The 19,164-nt window shown below is 40.3% G+C and overlaps 1 protein-coding gene across 1 annotated transcript in view; it reads left to right on the plus strand.

Annotated features, from left to right (window-relative positions):
* Window positions 1-19,164, plus strand: part of CD2AP (CD2 associated protein) — a gene marked incomplete at both ends in the record, with an annotated part of 51,785 nt that overhangs the window by 7,243 nt on the left and 25,378 nt on the right. The window contains 2 exons of the mRNA XM_010175802.1: window positions 11,675-11,828; window positions 16,342-16,442. Coding sequence (XP_010174104.1) covers window positions 11,675-11,828; window positions 16,342-16,442 — 255 coding nt within the window. The remainder of the gene's footprint in view (window positions 1-11,674; window positions 11,829-16,341; window positions 16,443-19,164) is intronic.

Here is a 19,164-nt window from a genome sequence, read left to right on the forward strand (position 1 = left end):
AATAGTGGTGCTGGAGAGTGTGTTATCAGGAGGTGCCACATAGGTTTGCCTGAGCTGCTCCTGCCGATTCTGTCTGTCGGCCTGTGTCTAGGATTTGCAAGAATGGTGATCATGAGTCCTGTGCTTGTGGGGTGAGAGATGGCTAGACAGCTGTTTTGACCTGAATAAACATGGAAACGGGTTTCTTCCAACCGGAATATCGGGATAAATGTCTTGGGTGGGCCTTGCTTATGATGGGGAACCATTATTTCTAAAAATAATGCTAAAAAAAACCCCAGCTGAAAACATTGGCAGATATGGCCAATGGCACTGCTATATAGACATATAGTCTATACAAGAGTTTTCGCTGGGATTCAGAGCACATCATGGACTGTTCTTATTCCTGTGACTTTTGCAGTCAAATCACTGGACTGACTGCTTGGGTTTATACCAGTCGGGCCCTGACCCTGTCATTTCCCTCTGTAAACTGACTGTATCTGGCATGAAGAGGGGAAAAACAAAGCCTTGAGGTTGGTTTGAGTTTTGCAGATAGTCTGAAAGTTTGCACCATGGAGCTGCTGTTGCTGACTATACATAGAAGTGTCCTGTGCTTGGGTCACAACAACCCCATGCAACACTACAGGCGTGGGGAGGAGTGTCTGGAAAGCTGCCTGGTAGAAAAGGACCTGGGGGTGTTGGTTGACAGCCAGATGAACATGAACCAGCAGTGTGCTCAGGTGGCCAAGAAGGCCAACAGCATCCTGGCCTGTATCAGAAATTGCGTGGCCAGCAGGACCAGGGAAATCGTCCTTCCCCTGTACTCAGCCTTGGTGAGGCTACACCTTCAATACTGTCCAGTTTTGGGCCCCTCACTCGAAGAAGGACATGGAGATGCTGGAGTGTGTGCACAGAAGGGCAACGGCGCTGGTGAAGGATCTGGAGCACAAGTGTGATGAGTTCACGGCTGAGGGAACTGGGGTTGTTTAGCCTGAAGAAAAGGAGGCTGAGGGGAGACCTTCTGACTGTCTACACCTACCTGAAAGGAGGTTGTAATGAGGTGGGTGTGTGTCTTTTCTCCCAGATAACTGATGATAGAACAAGAGGCGATGGCCTCAAGTTACGCCAGGGGAGGTACAGGTTGGATGTCAGGAAATACTTCTTCACTGAAGGCGTTCTCAGGCACTGAAAAGGGCTGCCTAGGGAAGTGGTTGAGTCACCATCCCTGGAGGTGTTTAAAAGACGGGTAGATGAGGTGCTCAAAGATACAGTTTAGTAGTGAACAGGTACAGTTGGACTCGATGATCTCGGAGGTCTTTTCCATAGTTCTGTGACACAGCTGTGCCAGCGCTGCTGCTTGTGGGCACCTGCATGCCAGGTTGTCTTTTCATATAGTCACTATGTCCACACTGGGATTTTATTGCCTTATCAGTGTTGGGTGGGGATGTCTGAATTATTTCATGTTCCAAGACAGCATAGGTATGTTGATTAGAAAGATAGGGCATGAGAAAGTTACGCGGCTATATGAATTACTTATCCTGATGGACTATTAGATCTGAAATGCCACAGATGCTTTCCTCAAAAGTTAACTATTTAAGGGCAGAAAACTTAGTGAAATGATGTGGCCCTTTCCTTGTTCTAGATCAGCACCCATGCTCTAAAATGTTTAAAAAATCACCTGTCAAGAAAGTTTGTTTGCATTTGAAAATTGTTTGCTGTAAAAGTTAAAATCTGTAGCTGCTGAGAGGGATATTCATGTAGCGTCATGAAATCTTCCGTGGCTGAATGTGAACACGGAATGAAGCAAACACTGGTGCTTCTTTTACTATTTAGTATTTAAAAATACATTTTTATAATCCATATTTTACAATACTGTGTTGCCAAAAGTATGGGAGGAACGGAAAGAGCTCCTAAATTTTGCCTCAGTGGCAGGGAACTTGGGTTTTGTATGAAGGGAACAAAGGACAGCAGGATAAAACATGATTAATGACTTGAGTAAATCCTGCTTAATATGCCAATTATTCTCTCTGATTTCACTTATCCAGGTTTCTTGATATTACACGTGCCTCTTGCTTTTCTGAACAGCATATTGGCTTATGGTGTTACTCTGTTGTAACTGCACACTGGATACTCATAGAGCTGCTCTGGTTGGGTGTAATGGTTTGTTGCCCAAGCTAGTCTGGGAGAGGCAGCAGGTATATACGAGTAGTTATTCCCTTAACCACATGAAACAGTCTGCTCTTTTGCCCTTCCTTATTTAGTTTTTACACTTGATTTGTGCAAAGTTTTATAACTTCCTCTCTGAGCACTGGAGAAAGGTTTGCACCGTTCTCTGCAAACAGGGCGTGTTCCATCAGATGCTGTTTGCAACCGTCGCTGAGTAAACTCTACAGAGCATCGCCAGCCTCTTGGTCAGCAATAACTGACTGCACATCTGCAGAAAACACATGTTTAAGTTTAGACCTTCGCTGTACACATTAGTCTAAGATACAGCTATAAATATGTACTCTGCAATTAGCATATGTAAAAAGACCCAAAAAAAAGGTCAGTTACCCAGGTACTGTAATATGTCATGTTTGTCACATCCTGGGAGGCTCTGGGCGTGCATTCCAGCACTGTGTTTTTAGTACTTTGCAATATGTCTAATAAATCAGCATGTGTGTACACCCAGCACAGTTAATAATAAATCTGTTCTTTTGCTTTTTTTTTTTTTTTTGAGGTTGAATGAAGTAATCTACTTGTGAACTTGAAACTTAAAGCTTGTGTGAGGCTAGCTCATCTGACCTGTCATCTCATAACATTACACCACTTGGGAATTTTCTTCTTCTTTTTTTAATTTTTTTTTTTTTTTTAATGGATCATCGTTTTGGAAGGGAAAAGTTAACTCTTCTCTACTGTACTGTTTTCAGTATTACATTTATTTTTGAATCTATACTTTCCTTCCCTTGTGCACTGGATTCTATGTAGTATTATGAGCTGATCTTAAAGTTAGACATGGTAAATGTTTTCTAGGTTTAACAAGCTTTTTGGATACTTCTCACTTCCTAAAAGTATTACTTTGATGTGTGTATATGGATTCATTAGGTTTAGATTCAGGTTGCCCAGAGAAATTGTGGATGCTCCTCCCTGGAAGTGTTGAAGGCCAGGCTGGATGAGGCTTTGAGCAACCTGGTCTAGTGGAAGGTGTCCCTGCTGATGGCAGGGGGGTTGGAACTGGGTGATCTTTGAGGTCCCTTCCAACCCAAACCATTCTATGATTCTATGACTTGGTGTAATAAGCTTTCAAACTGTTAGAAACTGCTGATGATGATCAGTTGCCCTGTCATCTAGCTACTTACAAAACAGGAGAAGAGAGCAAAATGCATTTTCAGTTAAAAATGTTAGTTAATGTGTAAGTCTTTGATAAACTTAATCTTTAAACCTCTTTTAATCTCCACTGAGATTTTAAGATTTATATTTTTAGCCCAAATTCATCAAATCTCATAAGCATTTAATTTTGTACCTTAGGCAAGAGTTGTGATGGGACGTAGATGTGGCAGTGTTTTAACTTGCTTTAACCTTTGTGCAGAGGTGGCCACGAGTGAAATGCTGGGAATGGAGAGAGATGGTTGTCCTGGAAAAGGGATGCAGGGAAGAAGAAAGCTGAGTACAACAGCAGATATGGAAGCCGAAATGATGGCGAGTAGGATTAAGGGATGTTCTGAGTTAAATATCAAAGTGGACCTGTAGTGGTTAATGAATCACACATTTCTCTGGACCAGCAACAGAGGAATTTAACTGGGAGAAGGAAAAGCAATGTCTCTTCCTGCCTTCCCTTGTCGGGGAAGCTTGATAAACCACCACGTGCTGCAGGACCTGGCTCTAGGTCTTGCCCTCTGCCGCGTGTGATTCTTGGTTTCATTGATCTAAAGCGCTGTTTTATGGCTGGTGGTTGACAGGGCATTAACCGTTAGTCTATAAAGCAATTACAAGCAATGTAATTAAATTTTCATATGTATAAGCAAGTAGAATAGAAAAGAAATGCAATTAACGTTTTAAGATGTTTTTATCTGGCTGTGACTGTGGCAGCGCCTTAAGATATTATTTAAGTATTATTTTTAGAAGTATAGCTTTAAGGCTAACTTTTCTGAATTAAATGTTTGGGAAACGTTGATGTAAATATCTGTGCTTCCTTTAGTTACTAGTTACTCCTGTTAATTTAGGATTCTTTGCTCCACTGTTGGTAGGCCTGGTGATCTGACTGCTGTGCTTCTCTGCATCTGGACTTTAATCCTCGTTTGAAAGCAGATGGAAAGAGTCTTTTTAACATCGGCAAAAGCTTCTTAGAATGCTAAGACATTACACTTTTTTAGTTCTCTTGTATTTTACAAATCTTAACAAGACCTCAGATCAGAATCTGTTTTGACACATTTGGCACGAGGTTTATGTGTGTGTATATATATATAATTATTATACACATATATATATAAAAAAATATGTATAAAATATCTGTATTGATCTGAAATTCCAAGCCTGCTTCTACATTTCCTCTGTAGATTTTCCTTATTTAGGAAAGTCCAGTTGTTTGCCTGGTCATCACCTTAAAATATTACATTTATTCAATGGCTCAAGTTTTAATCTGCAAGTCTGAAGTGATGTAGTAATTTTTTTGTGTTTCCCCGAGATCCTGCTTATTTCATGAGAAATAAGTGATACCCTGCATGATGGATGATGCCTTTCTTCCTAATAGGGGGGCAATATGATTATATGATCTATATTTAGCATAGATTATAAAAAAATCTTGGTAACTTGTTAAACTTGATGCTGAGTGACGTGATGTGGGTGTGATTTAATAGAAGGAACCACTGGGGTTCTGCCTGTGAAGTGGACAAGCGTGAGCCTGGCTTGAATCACTTCTGTAGCTAATTATATTATATTTTTGGAGGGAAAAAGTTAGAAATTGTGATTTGAGTCTGCAGCAGGCACAGATATTAATAATTCAACTTTCTGAAAATATTTCTCCAACCATTTATGAAATTCTGCTATGCACAGAGAGTCCACAGATGTCTTCTAGCATTGCTTGGTAACAGAGAAGCTTGTCTGCTAGGACTTTACATCCTCATATTCGAAGCATGTGAAAACTGTAGATGTAAATAGATAGCTCTACATAAAACTCTTGTAAGAAGCATTTAGGGGAATTTCCAAATCCATGCTCAGCTGATGAGCAAGTGGTGTGCTGTGTTGAGGAACTACAGGAGCAGTTGCTCCCATGGCAGAGTATGTGTCTGTAGCTCCTCTGAAAACCGCTGGGGATTCATGTCAGTTGGAAATTTCTGTTGCACCTTAGTCTGGAACAGAAGTGCCTTGAACTGGGGAGTACAGAACTCAGAATATGAAATAATTTCAGTTTTGGAAGAGGCAAAGGTGTAGAGTGATGCTGCCTTACTGTTGGCTCAGCCCTTGAAAAATAAAGCCAGTGATTTATTGTTAAACAGTCCCTACTTTGGCCATAAATTAGGCCAAAAAAATCAACCTGTGACACATGTTAAACTGCCCAGGAGGTAATTTGTCTTGCAAAACAAAGGTTATCAAGTTTGTCCATTCTTCAGATGGTAACCACTTTAATCTTTAAAGTGATTTGTTTCTATTTTCAAGAATAACGTTTAATCCTCTGGGGAGTCAGAGGCAGCTTGTGACCTCTCCTGACCGAGCTCTTCTGGGAGGTGGGACCTGCTCTGACCTCTCAAATGCTCAAAAAGAGCTCAGGAGCTTCTCAGCTATTTTGGTTTGTAAATTGTCTTGATCTGTCCCTTTAGTTCATGGCAAGTGTGGCAAAGGAATGGGGCAGATAGGAATAGCTGCAAATTACTCATCTTTCTTTGCCTTTATTAAATATTTCACTTCTGTGGGTGCCTGCATTGAGGCTGAGGAAATGTTTTTGATTCAAGGAGCAGACACTGTCAAAATGAAAGGACTTGGGTTATCTTAGATTTAAGACTGGAGCTGTTAAAGCTGCCTTGTGCCTGCCTGTCTGTTGCTGTAACTAAGACTGTAAATGTGAGAGGTAATGGGTCCTTAAATAATTATCTGTGTGAAGAATTTTGTGTTGAAGGAACCACAATGTTTCATTGCACTTCAGCAGATTATGGCTGACAATATCTCATCTGTGTGCAGCTGTACAGATTTTTATATATATTTATATGCAATCACACACATATGTATGTGGTGTTTTTCAGTGACAGGGTTTTGCAGGCTGTGAGGGGAACAGATAAACTTGTATAAAGAAAACTATTGCCTGTAGATTTATCATAAGCTTCCAATTCCTCTGTCTCCCCTAAAATAAGTGACAGGTTCAATTCTGACTTCCTTGTTTTCTGCCCAGTAAAATATGAATCAGAAACTTAATTTGCTAGTCCATGGGTTCTTTATTGCTGTTCTGATGGGGAAGAATAGATGAGAAAAGAGGAAGAAAAGAGATGAGATAATTGTATGTGGAGGCTCAGACATTCACCTTTGTGTATTCTTCATCTCAGCCTCGTTAGAGATTGAGACGATTTTCTGCTGCTTGAGATCTTGCTTTAAAATGTATTCAGCCAGTAACAGAAATACACATTGCACTTGTATGAGCTGCTGTTTCATAGTTTACAGTGGAAATGATGTAAAAAGTCTAAAGATGATTGTTCTTGGTATAATGACATATATAGAATGAGACTTAATATTTATTCTTGAAGAGTCTAGCTAAGGATTTAGGTTTGCTGGATAATGAACTTACTTATACCCTGTAATTCAGGAATAGACTTTATATTTATGACCATCTATTCCTTGCATCCTTTGAGACGATCTGACCTGCTTTATCTCCACTGCCCTGCTGATTTCAGCGCTCTTTGCTTCTGGCAAGGGAAGTGGGGAGGATCCTGCTGTCCCCGTTGGAGTGATGCGTGGACAAGAGGCTGATGTTGGGAGGCTGCTTGCTTGCTCTATTAAAAAGTAGGTCAGGACTGCCTGCTTATTTGTTTGTTTTAATAGGCATCATAAGGCTATAGATGAATTCAGGTGTGTTAGATTTTTGTCTGTGTATAAAGAAGAGGAACTCTTGTTTCACATAGTGTTCTACCCAAATGATTTTTGAGATTTTTATATATAAATACATAATTTCCTTGAGGAATTGTTAAACTATGACAGGTGCAATTCAAACAGGAGCCCCTTAAGATCACCCCAATCTATTGAGTTAGATTTATGTGCCTTTTTACTTATCAACCTTTAGTCATTTCAGCAAATTTTGTAAGTACTGTGAAATACTCATTTAGTGTATTATGAAAACTTCCAAGCTTTTAGACTAGTGCCGTAGTTTGCAACAGAAAGAGTGGGTGGTTACTTCCCAGTTGAGTGTGTTTTATGCCAAGAGACAGTCTGTATTTACCTTCTACTGCCAAGTCATAAATGCATAAAATCTGTGTTGCTAATGGAAACACTGACAAACCTCGAACTGCAGTGGACTGGCATAATAAAAATAGTAAAATTTCCAGCTGCAGTTAATGTCAGAGTTTCATTTCATTTTTGCAGCTGGTGGTGGCCTCATCTCAAAACAAGCTGAAGTGTCCTGGAGGTTTTTCTGTTGGTATTGTCACAGCACAGACTCTCTCTGTTAGTTTGGATATATGAGGCTGACTTAAAAAACAACAAAAACAAAGAAGGAAAAATGCCTTGTTGTGAAGCTGATGAATAGGAGTCTTGAGCATGGTGGGGTTGGTTATAGTGGTACTTGGAAGATGAGACCTGTGGGCAGTGTTGTTTTCCAACCACTGAAATTCAGGCCAGCTGTTTGGGCAGAGACACAAGAATTGTAGACTCTTATATTTAACATTAATTATTGCAGACTCTTATTAATGTTATTAATGTGGCATCAATTAATTGATTTGCATCGATTAGTGTCAGTTTTCAGAGATCCAAACCAATTATATGTCTTGTTTAGAAATTAATTCCTTTGTAAAACTTACCACATCCAAAAGGTCAGAGGGTTGTGACGATGATGCTGAGGCTGAACTTGCTGGCAGTGGTGATGGGTGTGTATGTCAGAAGATCCTGATGGACGCTTTTGAAAATGAATCTTAGAGCAGTTTCCTACTGTTAATGACTGATGTGAAATAGAGGTTTGTGGTATAGTGGACCACGTGTGGTTGTAGAGACCAGGGATTCCTGAATTTGCTTTAACTTGGTTTGGTTTTAATGTGGTTTGTAATACCCCAAAGAAGGATAATTAATGCTGCAGTTCCTCTTTTAACAAGAAGAAAAAAAAAAATAGTCCTTACTTTACAAGGGTGTTCTAAAGGTTAATAGGTTAAACATGGAGAAAGCAGTTGTTGGCTTACCCATGCACTGCTTACTAACCTCTTCTGTAGTTCTCTGTCAAAACTAGATTTATCACTGGTTACTCTGGTGGTAAGACTCTTGTATGGTTATTTTTCCTCCCCTTGTTACAAAGCAGCTTCACTTGATGCTGCGGTCACAGTTTGCTTTCTGATACACGGAGAAGTGTCACTATCCAGTCTGTGCTTTGAGCATGGCTGGCATCAGTTCTTTACCCAGGTCTACTTACTGCAGATCTTTTCTGATTATTTGCAGCTCTCTGCTCATCTCTTTCTCACATAGGCATCTTGATCCTTTCATGTATTTTAGATTAGGAAGTTTTCTTTTCCTTGAGTATTGAAGTATTCAACTTTCACATCTTAGCTGTATTAGGAAGGTCTGGTGGTACCAGTCTCTCCCAGTGTCTGATCATTCTTTCTGGTTTCTGCCAATGAAATTCTTAAATCTTCAGCCTTTGAATCTGTTTGCAAGATTTTCTTCCTATAAATAGTGTTCACAGAATTATTTTTGGAACTTATCTTTTAATCTAATTCCACTACATTTTCTGTTCTGTTTGCCTTTGCTAGTCTCATTTTAGACTTTGAGTATTTCCTACCTGTCACCACTTCAGTTACTGACTCAAGTCAGGCAAGAAAATCACTCAAGCATTCCTCCTTTCGTTTTTGGGTCTTTGGTTGTTTGTTGTGGGCACTGCTTTTGTCTCAAATAATTTCCTGTTGTTTGTAACCCGTCAATTACTTTGCTGCCGTTGATCTACTGCTGGAGTATGCTCAAATGGGAGATAAACACGATGCTGTGCTATTCTGATAGGGGTTTTGTTTGTTTGTTTATATATATATATATTTATTTATTTATTATTTATTTTTAACTTGGAAGATGGGATCTCTGCAGAGCGAAGATCTCCAGAGGAGAAGTCCCTGTGGATGAAGGAGAGTAACAGCAGGAACTACTTGCCTGTTTTCTGAAAAGCCTCTTTATGTAATGTAGATGAGTGGGAGGAAAAATGATGCTGTCTGTAGCCTTGCTTATTCTACTTGCTCTGCTCTTTTGGGAAATAGGAGAGTGCTTTAGACTATTTGACTTCAGGTTCATAGTATATTTGAAAGCATCAGTAGCTTTCCAGACCTGCTGAGGTTTCCAGCTGGACAGCTGCAGTAAGTAGCCTGGATTTTAATGTTCTAGAAAGCACCAGATAGGTCCTGGTGAATAAGTTTCTAAGTTTTTTGGCATTTTATCAATGCATGGGATTTGTTGTCTTAAAGCTCATGTTTAAGAATTCACAGGACATTAGTAAGTGTGTGTATATAGCCAATATTGTTTTCAAATATTAGTAAATATTTTATTGCAGCTGTAGCTGAAGTAACTAGTGGAGTTGTTAACCAGTGTCTGCTGATGGTGGGTGTAAGAATTGCTCTGAAGTGGATCACAAAAAGTTGCAAAGTACTTGTGTGTGTTTGCTTTCCTCAAGACACTGTAATGCTGCGGCGGTGGGAAAGCTGATGGGCTTTGAGGGTCTTACTAAGCACATGGGCACATGAGATTCAGTGGATGTATTTATGATAGACTGAAGGGAAATTTCTTTTATGGATTGGAAGTTGCTTAAAGAATAAGAAGCAAAGGACTTATCAGTGATTTCTCAGGGTAGAGGAGAGGCAGCAATAGGATCACCCAGGAGCTGATTGTGGTACCAGCCTTTTTCAGCGTCTCTGGTCAGCTGGAGAGTGGATTTAACAGCAGACACTCCCATTTTGTGAGTGCTGTTAAACTCTTCCGTAGTCCAGTGCCATTCTGATGACAGGAGCTGAGCAGGCAAAAAGGGTGGCAGATGAACTTGAAGGTAAGTAAATGCCAAGTAATGTCTATAAGAATAGATAATCCATACCATGCCTACATGGAAATACCAACTGAGAGTTGAGCATCAGCTCATGAATATCTGGTAGTGCTGCTTTCAGTTCTCTGAAATGCTCAGCTCTGGGTGCAGTGACAGCCCAAAACACTGACAGGATTCCAAGTGTCATCAGATTTACTGAGACAAGGATGGGGACAGGCAGCTTGATGGTTAAGGGGATGGAGCACCTGCCTGGTGAGATGGGGGTTGACAAGGCTGTGTGACTCTTCAGTTGAGAGGATAAAATCAAGGGGGGATATGATCAAGGTTTACACAGCTGTGGAGGTAGTGATAAACTAAATGCAGTGGTGGGGAGCACACACTGGGACTAGCTTAAAGTGTCATCTTAAAGCTGATGAGAGAGCGGAGCTTCTTTATGTAGCAGAGAGAAAATATCTGGTGTCTATCTGCAGAGAAGCTGTGCAGGCAGACAGGACCATGGATGCAGAAAGAGATTAGACAGATTCATCTGCAGACATGAAAGGGAGAGAGGAAGGGAATGTATCTCCCTAATAAAACCCTTATGGGTGCTCTGGGAATGTGGGAGGATCTGAGTTGCAGGCTAGGTCTCTAAAGAGCATCTGGGATTGTGCTGCTGGGAGCTGCGTTCTGCACTAGATGAGCCATTGATCTGACTTAATGGGTTTCTTCTTGTGCAAAGTGATGATTTCCTTCTTTCAGAGTATCTGCTCTCCGGTGGAATCTCATTTAATGAGCTGATGCAGTAGAGTAACTGCTGCCTACATGGCCTTTTTTGTCAAGAACTGATGCTTTCTTTAGAGGCTTCTTAGTCTTGATTGGTACATTCAATTTCAATGCTATAACATCTTAAACATTTAGAAAGATAGGAAGGTGGGAGACAATGATCAGAAAAATGATGTCTCTGTTATTTTCCTCCCACACCTTTCCCCTTGCTTCCTTCCACTCCATTTCTTGTATCTCACTTTATTTTCCACTCGTGTCTTTCATCAGTGCGATTACATCTTGTCTGTAAACAACCTTTGAGCGTTCTGAGGCAGAGATGATCACCTAATACATTTTTAAAATAAAATAAAAAAAAAATATTTAGTGCCCTAACCTATGGGGCTGTCATTGAAGTAATATTTATATTTTTTAAAATGTTTTCAAATACAAGCTATGACTTAAGATTTGTAATATGGGACTTCTGGGCTGTAAGCTGTTTTTCTTAGGGTTGGAGTAGATGGCTAAAATACTGCCCCTGTTTCTTAATTTTCTCAGCACATCAGCTTACCTGTTTGCTAACATGATTGTGTGGAAGGGTCGAGTTTATTAAGGCCTTTAATATGTTTAGTTGCAGGATGCCATGATTTTTGACTATAATAAATCATTACACACCAAATGGTAAGTACCTGAAATCTGTTAGTCCATGGTGTGCCTGTCTAAAAACATTGACCTCTTGGGTAATTGAAATGGCCTCTCAGTCTTTTAAATCTCTTGTTTCAGGAAGTAAAGAAGGATGTAGAGCCCAAGGATGATGCCGTACCAGTCAGGAGGGAGAAGTCTGGCAATGTAGCCAGTCTTGTGCAGCGTATAAGCAGCTATGGGCTTCCAGCAGGAGGATTCCAGCCTCATCCCCCATCCAAAAGCTTCAAGAAGAGTATGTAGTCATTCCAATTTCTTCAGTTGTGTAAGCTGCTGACATGCATTTTTTTTTTTTTTTAATAAACACATTATTTATTGTCTAACTTAATTTTAAGGTTGTACGGAACACTAGAGACATGGGAGAAAAAGCTTTGATTCTAAGCCAAATTCTGCCCCTGGATGTGTGGGCAGGAAGCTTATATGTAGTTCTTAACAGCAGCAATAGGGATGAGTTTTCCTGGGAACAGGATTTGGACCCCTTCCCTATTCCAGAGATTTGCTCTGTAACTTCGCGTGTGTTCTGATTATATTGTCAGGTACCTAGATGAGAACTGCAGGGCGTGTTTATGGTAATCAAAAATCTTCCTGTGGTTATTCCTTTTAAATGTAAAAGTTTTGCTAAAAATTTGGGGCTTTGTGACAAGGGAGCACTCCATAGTTCAGGTTCCTCTTTTTTCTAGGTAGGCTTGCGTCTAGTGTGAAATAAGGTGGAGTTGGTGTTGTCTTAAGAAAAAGTAGTGGTCTGTCTTTGATTGTAACTGCAGCCCCCAGTATGGTCAGGAGTGCAGATTTGGTATCTGTGGTTTTTATGTTTTAATACCAATATTTAAATCAAGGTGACTAAAATCTATAGCATAAAACTTAACATTCCCTGCATCCAGAAAATTGACTTGTGATTTGTATTTGGACATAGTCATAAAAGAGATGTTGCTCTAAATTACTCTGGCTTCCTCTCTCTTGTAAGGGATTGCAGACCTTTATGATTTAAGCTTGTTTTTTAAAGGCTGAGAGATTTGGGATTATTAAGCCTACAGAAGAGAAGGCTCCCAGGAGAATTTATTGCAGCCTTTCAATACTTGAAGGAGGCCTATAAGAAAGATGAGGACAGACTTTTTAGCAGGGCCTGTAGTGACAGGACAAGGGGTTAAACTGGAAGAGGGTCGATTTATACTAGATATAGGCAAGAAATTTCTTACAATGAGGGTAGTGAAACACTAGCACAGGATGCCCAGAGAGGTGGTAGAAGCCCCATCCCTGGAAACATTCAAGGTCAGGGTGGATGGGGCTCTGGGCAACCTGACCTAGTCAAAGATGTCCCTGCTCACTGCAGGGGAGTTGGACTAGATGACCTTTAAAGGTCCCTTTGAACCCAAACCATTCTATGATTCTAGAAAAGAAAGAATTCAGAACTTACTGTTTCTGGTATGTTTATGCTTTGAGTTTTTGTCTGTAAAAGGAGAAGAGCCAGTAGTCTTTGGCCACAAAATTGGTGAAGGGTTTAGAGGGGAAGCTGTATGAGGAGAGGCTGAAGTCACCTGGTTTGTTCAGCCTGGAGGAGACTGAGGGGAGTCATGGCAGTCTAGAACTTCCTCAGGTGGGGAAGAGGAGGGGCAGGTGCTGATCTCCCCTCTCTTGTGACCACTGACAGGACCAGAGGAAATGGCAGGAAGATGTGCCAGGGGAGGCTGAGGTTGGCCATGAGGAAAAGGTTCTTGAGGCAGAGGGTGCTGGAGCACTGGAACAGGCTCCCCAGGGAGGTGCTCATGGCACCAAGCCTGACAAGATTCCAGAAGCATTTGGCCAAGGCCCTCAGGGACATGGTCTGAATGTTGGGATTGTCCTGTTCAGGGACAGGAGTTGGACTGATAATCCTTGTGGGTCCCTTCCAACTCACAGCATTCTGATTCTTTAATTTTAAAGCTCTGAAATGGGACCACCAGATGTACAAATTTGTTGAAATCTTCTTCTAGGCAACTGAGGATGTTTACCTTCAATATCAGTTTTTAGTGAATCTGATCTGCATATGCACATTGACAACAGCACATACCTGCTTGTTAGATGTTTGCATCAGCAGGCTTTTGAAAATCTAGCCTGAAAGGTTAACGCTGTTCCTAGATTAGTACAACCAGGCTCTGAAAGGGAATCAACGTGATCGTTATGGGTCCTTCCAACTCAAGATATTCTAGGATTCTGTGAACATGGTCTGATACCAGTTCAGGTGTCGGCTACTCATTCTAGTCGCCCTAACCCTGGAACAATCCCATATTCAAGCGTGTCTCGTCCTCATGCTGGTGGCTGTGGTTAGGGTAGTAGATATAACTTGGTCTCAAACTCTGCAGTGCTCTGGCTAATGCCATCCTCCAAGAAGAAAATGGTGTTCAAGCACCTTCCTTTAAGCACACAACTGTTTACTTGGTGCAAGGGCAATCTCTGCGTTTCCATTTTACTTGCTGTTCCCTCTTTCCTGGAAGACTGTTTAAACAGCTCCTGCAGATCCTGTTTGCTCTGTGCCTGGGCAATTGCTCACTGCCTTCAAAAGGTTTCCAGTGCTTAGTTGTCTTTATTTCTGGTTCCTAACCTGGTAAAATGAGGTTTACAATGTTAAAAACAAAGTTAAGCTTCTTTAATAACAAGTTTCCAGCCTGCAGTAAGGTAGGTTGTCCCTCCCTGCAAAGTCCCTTGTGTTTTCATGCATGGCTCTCACTGAATTCAGGTGTTTTTGTCAGGTGGGTAGTAAGCTGCAGGCAGTATTCCTTTATTCAGGAAAAGGAAAATACAGAAGGTGTGCTAGATTATGTCAACAAAGAACTGAATTTGTTTTACCTTTTACAAAACAAATAAAAACTGAAGCCAGACAAGTTGTTTTGGAAATGGACAGAATTACCTGGGTGCTGCCAGCCCAGCAGTCCTGCAGCACCACGTGTAGCTGGAGTGTTGTTTTCTGAGCAGATTGGTTAGCTTCCTAGGTTAATCTAGGGATTTTCAAAACTGGAATACAGTACTTCCTACAGTACTTCCTAAACTGGATATCACTAAAAACAGACCTGAGGTAAGAGAGTTCTGGATGTGAAATGCATCTGTGGGTTTGTTTTCTCCCCTTTTTCCCCATTTAGATAGATTTACAATATGAAAAGGAATGCTGAGGTCAGATTTATACCAAATGGCCAGTACTTTTTAATTTGCCTTTTTTTTTTTTTTTCTTTTAATCAGTTAATCTGGTACAAAGGAGGAGCCCTGAAAGCACTGCAGGAGGTAGTAAAGGCCAGTGAACCGTTTATTGCAATTACTGTTAATTTAACAATCCCTCTTGGCTGATGTATGAGTTTCAGTGGAGTTCAAAGAAGGGTGTATTATGTGGGCAATTACATGTTATTAGAAAATAACCCATAGAGCTTCATACTTTTGGTTTGTTTGTTTCCTGCCCCTTTTAAGTTTTTTAGAGCACAGACCATATACCAACATGTAGAAAATTATTGATTTGGTAAGCCCTCTCTCAGAAATTTTAGATGCTGAATATTACTTGGATGCCTGGTATGTTTTGTCCTGAGGACGCTGGGTGTGGCAGGTTTCTAAATGTCTGACGTTGGACTTTCAATGCTGCCATAATAAGACAAGGATCAATCTTGGAGGCAGTATCTACGTTTTGAAATGTTTTTACCCAGCTAACCTTAATTGCTGTAGCTTGAGTATGGAAATTATACAGCTCCTACAAGCTTAAGCTTTACCACTTCAAGCTTTTGATTTGTACTTTCATGTAAACTGTGGGAGATTGTTTTTTATGAGGATGGGGAGCGTTTGTGGTCATAGCTCAAGGTGACAATTACCTTCAAAAGCGTGCTGGCTGCTGTGTTGTCAAAAAGGTCTGAAGGCATGGCCTCTTGTTTGATGAAGACATGCCTAAACTCTCCAAGTTCAGCATTAGCATCACTGCAGGATATGTGCAGGGTAATTGGGCAATTGTAGGTTCACCCCACTCTGACTGGAGGGGTTGTTGGAAGCCACTTCAATGCTCTCCCCTCTAAGTATGTCATTTTGTCTTTTTAATGCCTGCAAAGCTTTAATAGTATGTGGCAATCATTTAAAGACTGCACTTTATTTCAATTTTGCATTTGTCAAAAGCTGCTAGTTGAAGCTTAGTTTGAATTTCTCGCCTCTGTACTGGCACTGAGAAAAGGGAACTTTTTGCATTTGCAGATAACAATGAGTTTGGATTTTGAAATATGAGCTGAGCAAATGTTAACATTACCTCAGACCTGTAGTTAGCAACGTCTTTGTTAGAGGGCAGAAAGGCTATCACACTTCAGTGTTTTGCAGAACAAAACATTTGTTATTTCTCTCAGGATTCCTTAAAGACTGGAGGCGCAAACTTGCATATTTTCTTCCAAGCAAGTACTAACATTGCAACTGGCAGTGGTTGTAATTCTTGCAGATTTCAGTCAGGAAATAGCTTGAAAATAATTTTACTGGGGATTTATCTGTCTTGCTTGTGTCACACGTTTTTTAATAGCATGTTGGTAATTGGCAGTGTGGTGTTTATTTGTTTGTAATCAGCAGTCTGTGAAGCTTGATGGTTTTCCAGCTCTGTCTAAGATGCAGCTCCTGAGCCTAAAGTGACGCAAGCAAACTGGAAAGCAAACAGCAAATGCTACATAGCTTTTTGGGATGACTTCTTTACTCAGGAGCTGAGTGTAGGAAAAAATAGTTTTTGTTTGCAAACATTCTTACTTTTGCCATTTCCCTTGAATCAGGGTCCAGGAAGCGGCAGTGCAAAGTGCTCTTTGAATATGTTCCGCAGAACGAGGATGAGCTGGAACTCAAGCCGGGGGATGTGATTGACATCAGTGAAGAGGTAAACTGTTTTACAGAGCTAATTGTCTCTACACAGGGCCAAAATTCAAATTGTTTTTTTGGCTGAGTACTTGAATTACAAGGATGTTTGGAAAAACAGCATAGGAAGTATTATATTTGAAGCTAAACCTAATATTTAAGAGTTCATTCTTTCATGATGGAGTCCTGACCCCCTAGATGTGTAGGGGAAGTATTTGATCATTGCAGCAATAAAGTCTGATCTGTTTGTTATACAGATTCCTTTTTCAAAAGACTTTTACATTTCTTTTGCCTTGTCTCTGTGATCCTTGTTTTTAGGATGCTTATGCTAAAGCTGTGACTGGTTGTATTTGTGTTAACATACTCACTTTAGGTGAAAAAATGTTATTTGACCTGATTTCCCAGTTTCATGCTTTCTTGCAAACTCATTGAACCTTTGAACTAATAGTAACAGTATTAAGCACAGAAGCCTGTACCTGTAGTACAATGTACTTCAACCCACTTGCCACAAATATGTGGGGCATACAAATGCACTCAAAAATGTGTTATTATTTCTATTGCCTTCCTTTTCCACTGGGTAAGAAATACTGTTGAAGATATGTCCTGATGTTCAGACTTTGATGGCAATGGCCCCTATGTATTTGAGTGGGTGTTTGGGGTTGGGGTTTCTTATCTTTTCCTACCTACATACTTCCTTGGTTTCTGTTCCATTCAGTAGCAACTTGTGCTGTGGGAGGCTTGAATATGTGGGAAGAAGGTCTCTTAAAAGAGTGAAAACTGTCAGAGAACCTGTGGAAAAGACCAGATCAATTGTGGAAGGAACCTTTTCAGAACTAGGTGGAAAACTTCTGCATGGCATGCTCGGACATTCAGTGTTGCCATCTCTTCTTACTACCTCCCTGAGGATCTGAGGAAGGAGAAGACTGGACTTTTTGTCCTAGCTGAGTGTCTGGTGGTGCTTTTTAAGTAGCTGTATGAGATTGTTTTTCACATGCATGACCTCTTTTGTAGAGAGTGCTAACTCTCCAGGATCCTGACAGTTGCCAGGAAGGACTTTTCCATTCTCCTAGCAAGGAAAAAGTTATGCTTTTAGATGCATTTGCACTAATGACTTCTAGAATTTGTTCTCTTTGAATAAACAGAGCAAGTGACTCGTGAAACCTGCTCACTAAAATCACAGTTTCATAAATACCATTGTGTGTGGGTGTTTTGTAAAGGAGTGCTCCTGGATAACCTCACCAGTTTAATTTGTGACTGGTACCTGTACATAATAGTCAGACTTTGAATGATCCAACTTAAGCATTTACAAGGGATGGCATGTGCAGTAATCTGTTGCAGAAGCTGCTGTTTTGGGTCGCACATGTCAACATCTGGAGTTATTTTGGGAGGGGTGTTCTATGTGATGTGTCAGAGGTGACCAAGTAGCCAAACTGAATAAAAAGATCAAAGCATTTCCTCATCTGATGTCTTAAGGAAACATGGATTTCATTCTATTCCTTTTTTTTTTTCTTTTTTTTGGTCAGACTTCATACTTCTTACTTTCTAACTGATTTGAAAATACAGATTTGTAGTAACCTGCCTTTGCTACTTCTGAGAAAAACTGTTAATCAAATTTCTAGGCAAATGCTACCAAGTAAAAAAATATTGCAGCTAACTATTAGCACAGAACTGTTTGCAAACTGTAATAAACCTGACAGATGTAGGCCAGGTCTGCTTCACAAAACTGTACTGATGGACCAGAAATATGAGCTGTTTGCAAACTGTAATAAACCTGACACAAAACTGTACTGATGGACCAGAAATATGAAGAATGGTAGAAAATACCATCCATTGGTTTTGTGGTATGCTGGGATAACTTGTTTTAGGTAACTTGTCTTCACTACTGTGAAATGATTCACTTCCATTTATATCTAAAAAGTGGTATTTATATACATATGCAGATATCTCATAACTGTTATGTCAAGGAAAGATCATTTGGTCACTTTTTTTAATGGGGAAAATGAGGTAAAATCAGCTCCACAAGGGCATCAGTTCTACCAGTTACCTGAGAATAATTCAGTATTTAGCCCTTGGAATTGCTTTCATAAATTGAGTACTTGCAACTGACACTACTGATCATGAGGTCAAAGGTAGAGGCAGATGGGTTCAGAAATTAAATGGCTAATATTGAAGAGAGCAGGCTACAAGGATCAGAAGTAGCTTTTAGGGAGGAAAGCCCTTGTGCTATGTGCTGCCTGAATCCACAAGGTTTTTGTTTAGAGAACATGTGGGTTTTGCCTGTAAAATACAGGCACAAAGTGCACATCATAACTGTATTGTTGCTGTAAAACTTGCATTTCTCCTTCGTGTCTTCCCCCCACTTCTGTCAGATGTAGCATTAAATAGCAGATTTATTTTTGAGGTATTATATTTGTAGTATCTGCATGCTGTGTTATCAAGCATAATCAAAATTAATATGACTCCATTAGTGGAGTTTTGATTTAAAAAAAAAAAAAATTCAGATTGGCAAAACTGTTTGTTTCAGCCTTTTTCCCCCCTTTACTTAGAAATCTAAGTTTTCATCACCTTATAGAAATAAGGTGATGGAATTAACACTCAATAAAGTACTGATGTGTGTACCAGAGCTGTAACTCCCTCTTGTGGAAATTCTTCTATCATGTGGGAAGATTTTTGAAATGGAAGATAAGAGTTGTGAAATCTGTATTGCAAGTGCCCAGAAATGCACCGATGCTCTCCACCAAAGT

This window comes from Antrostomus carolinensis, unplaced genomic scaffold (assembly GCF_000700745.2).
Source record: "Antrostomus carolinensis isolate BGI_N321 unplaced genomic scaffold, ASM70074v2 scaffold13589, whole genome shotgun sequence".
NCBI lineage: Eukaryota > Metazoa > Chordata > Aves > Caprimulgiformes > Caprimulgidae > Antrostomus > Antrostomus carolinensis.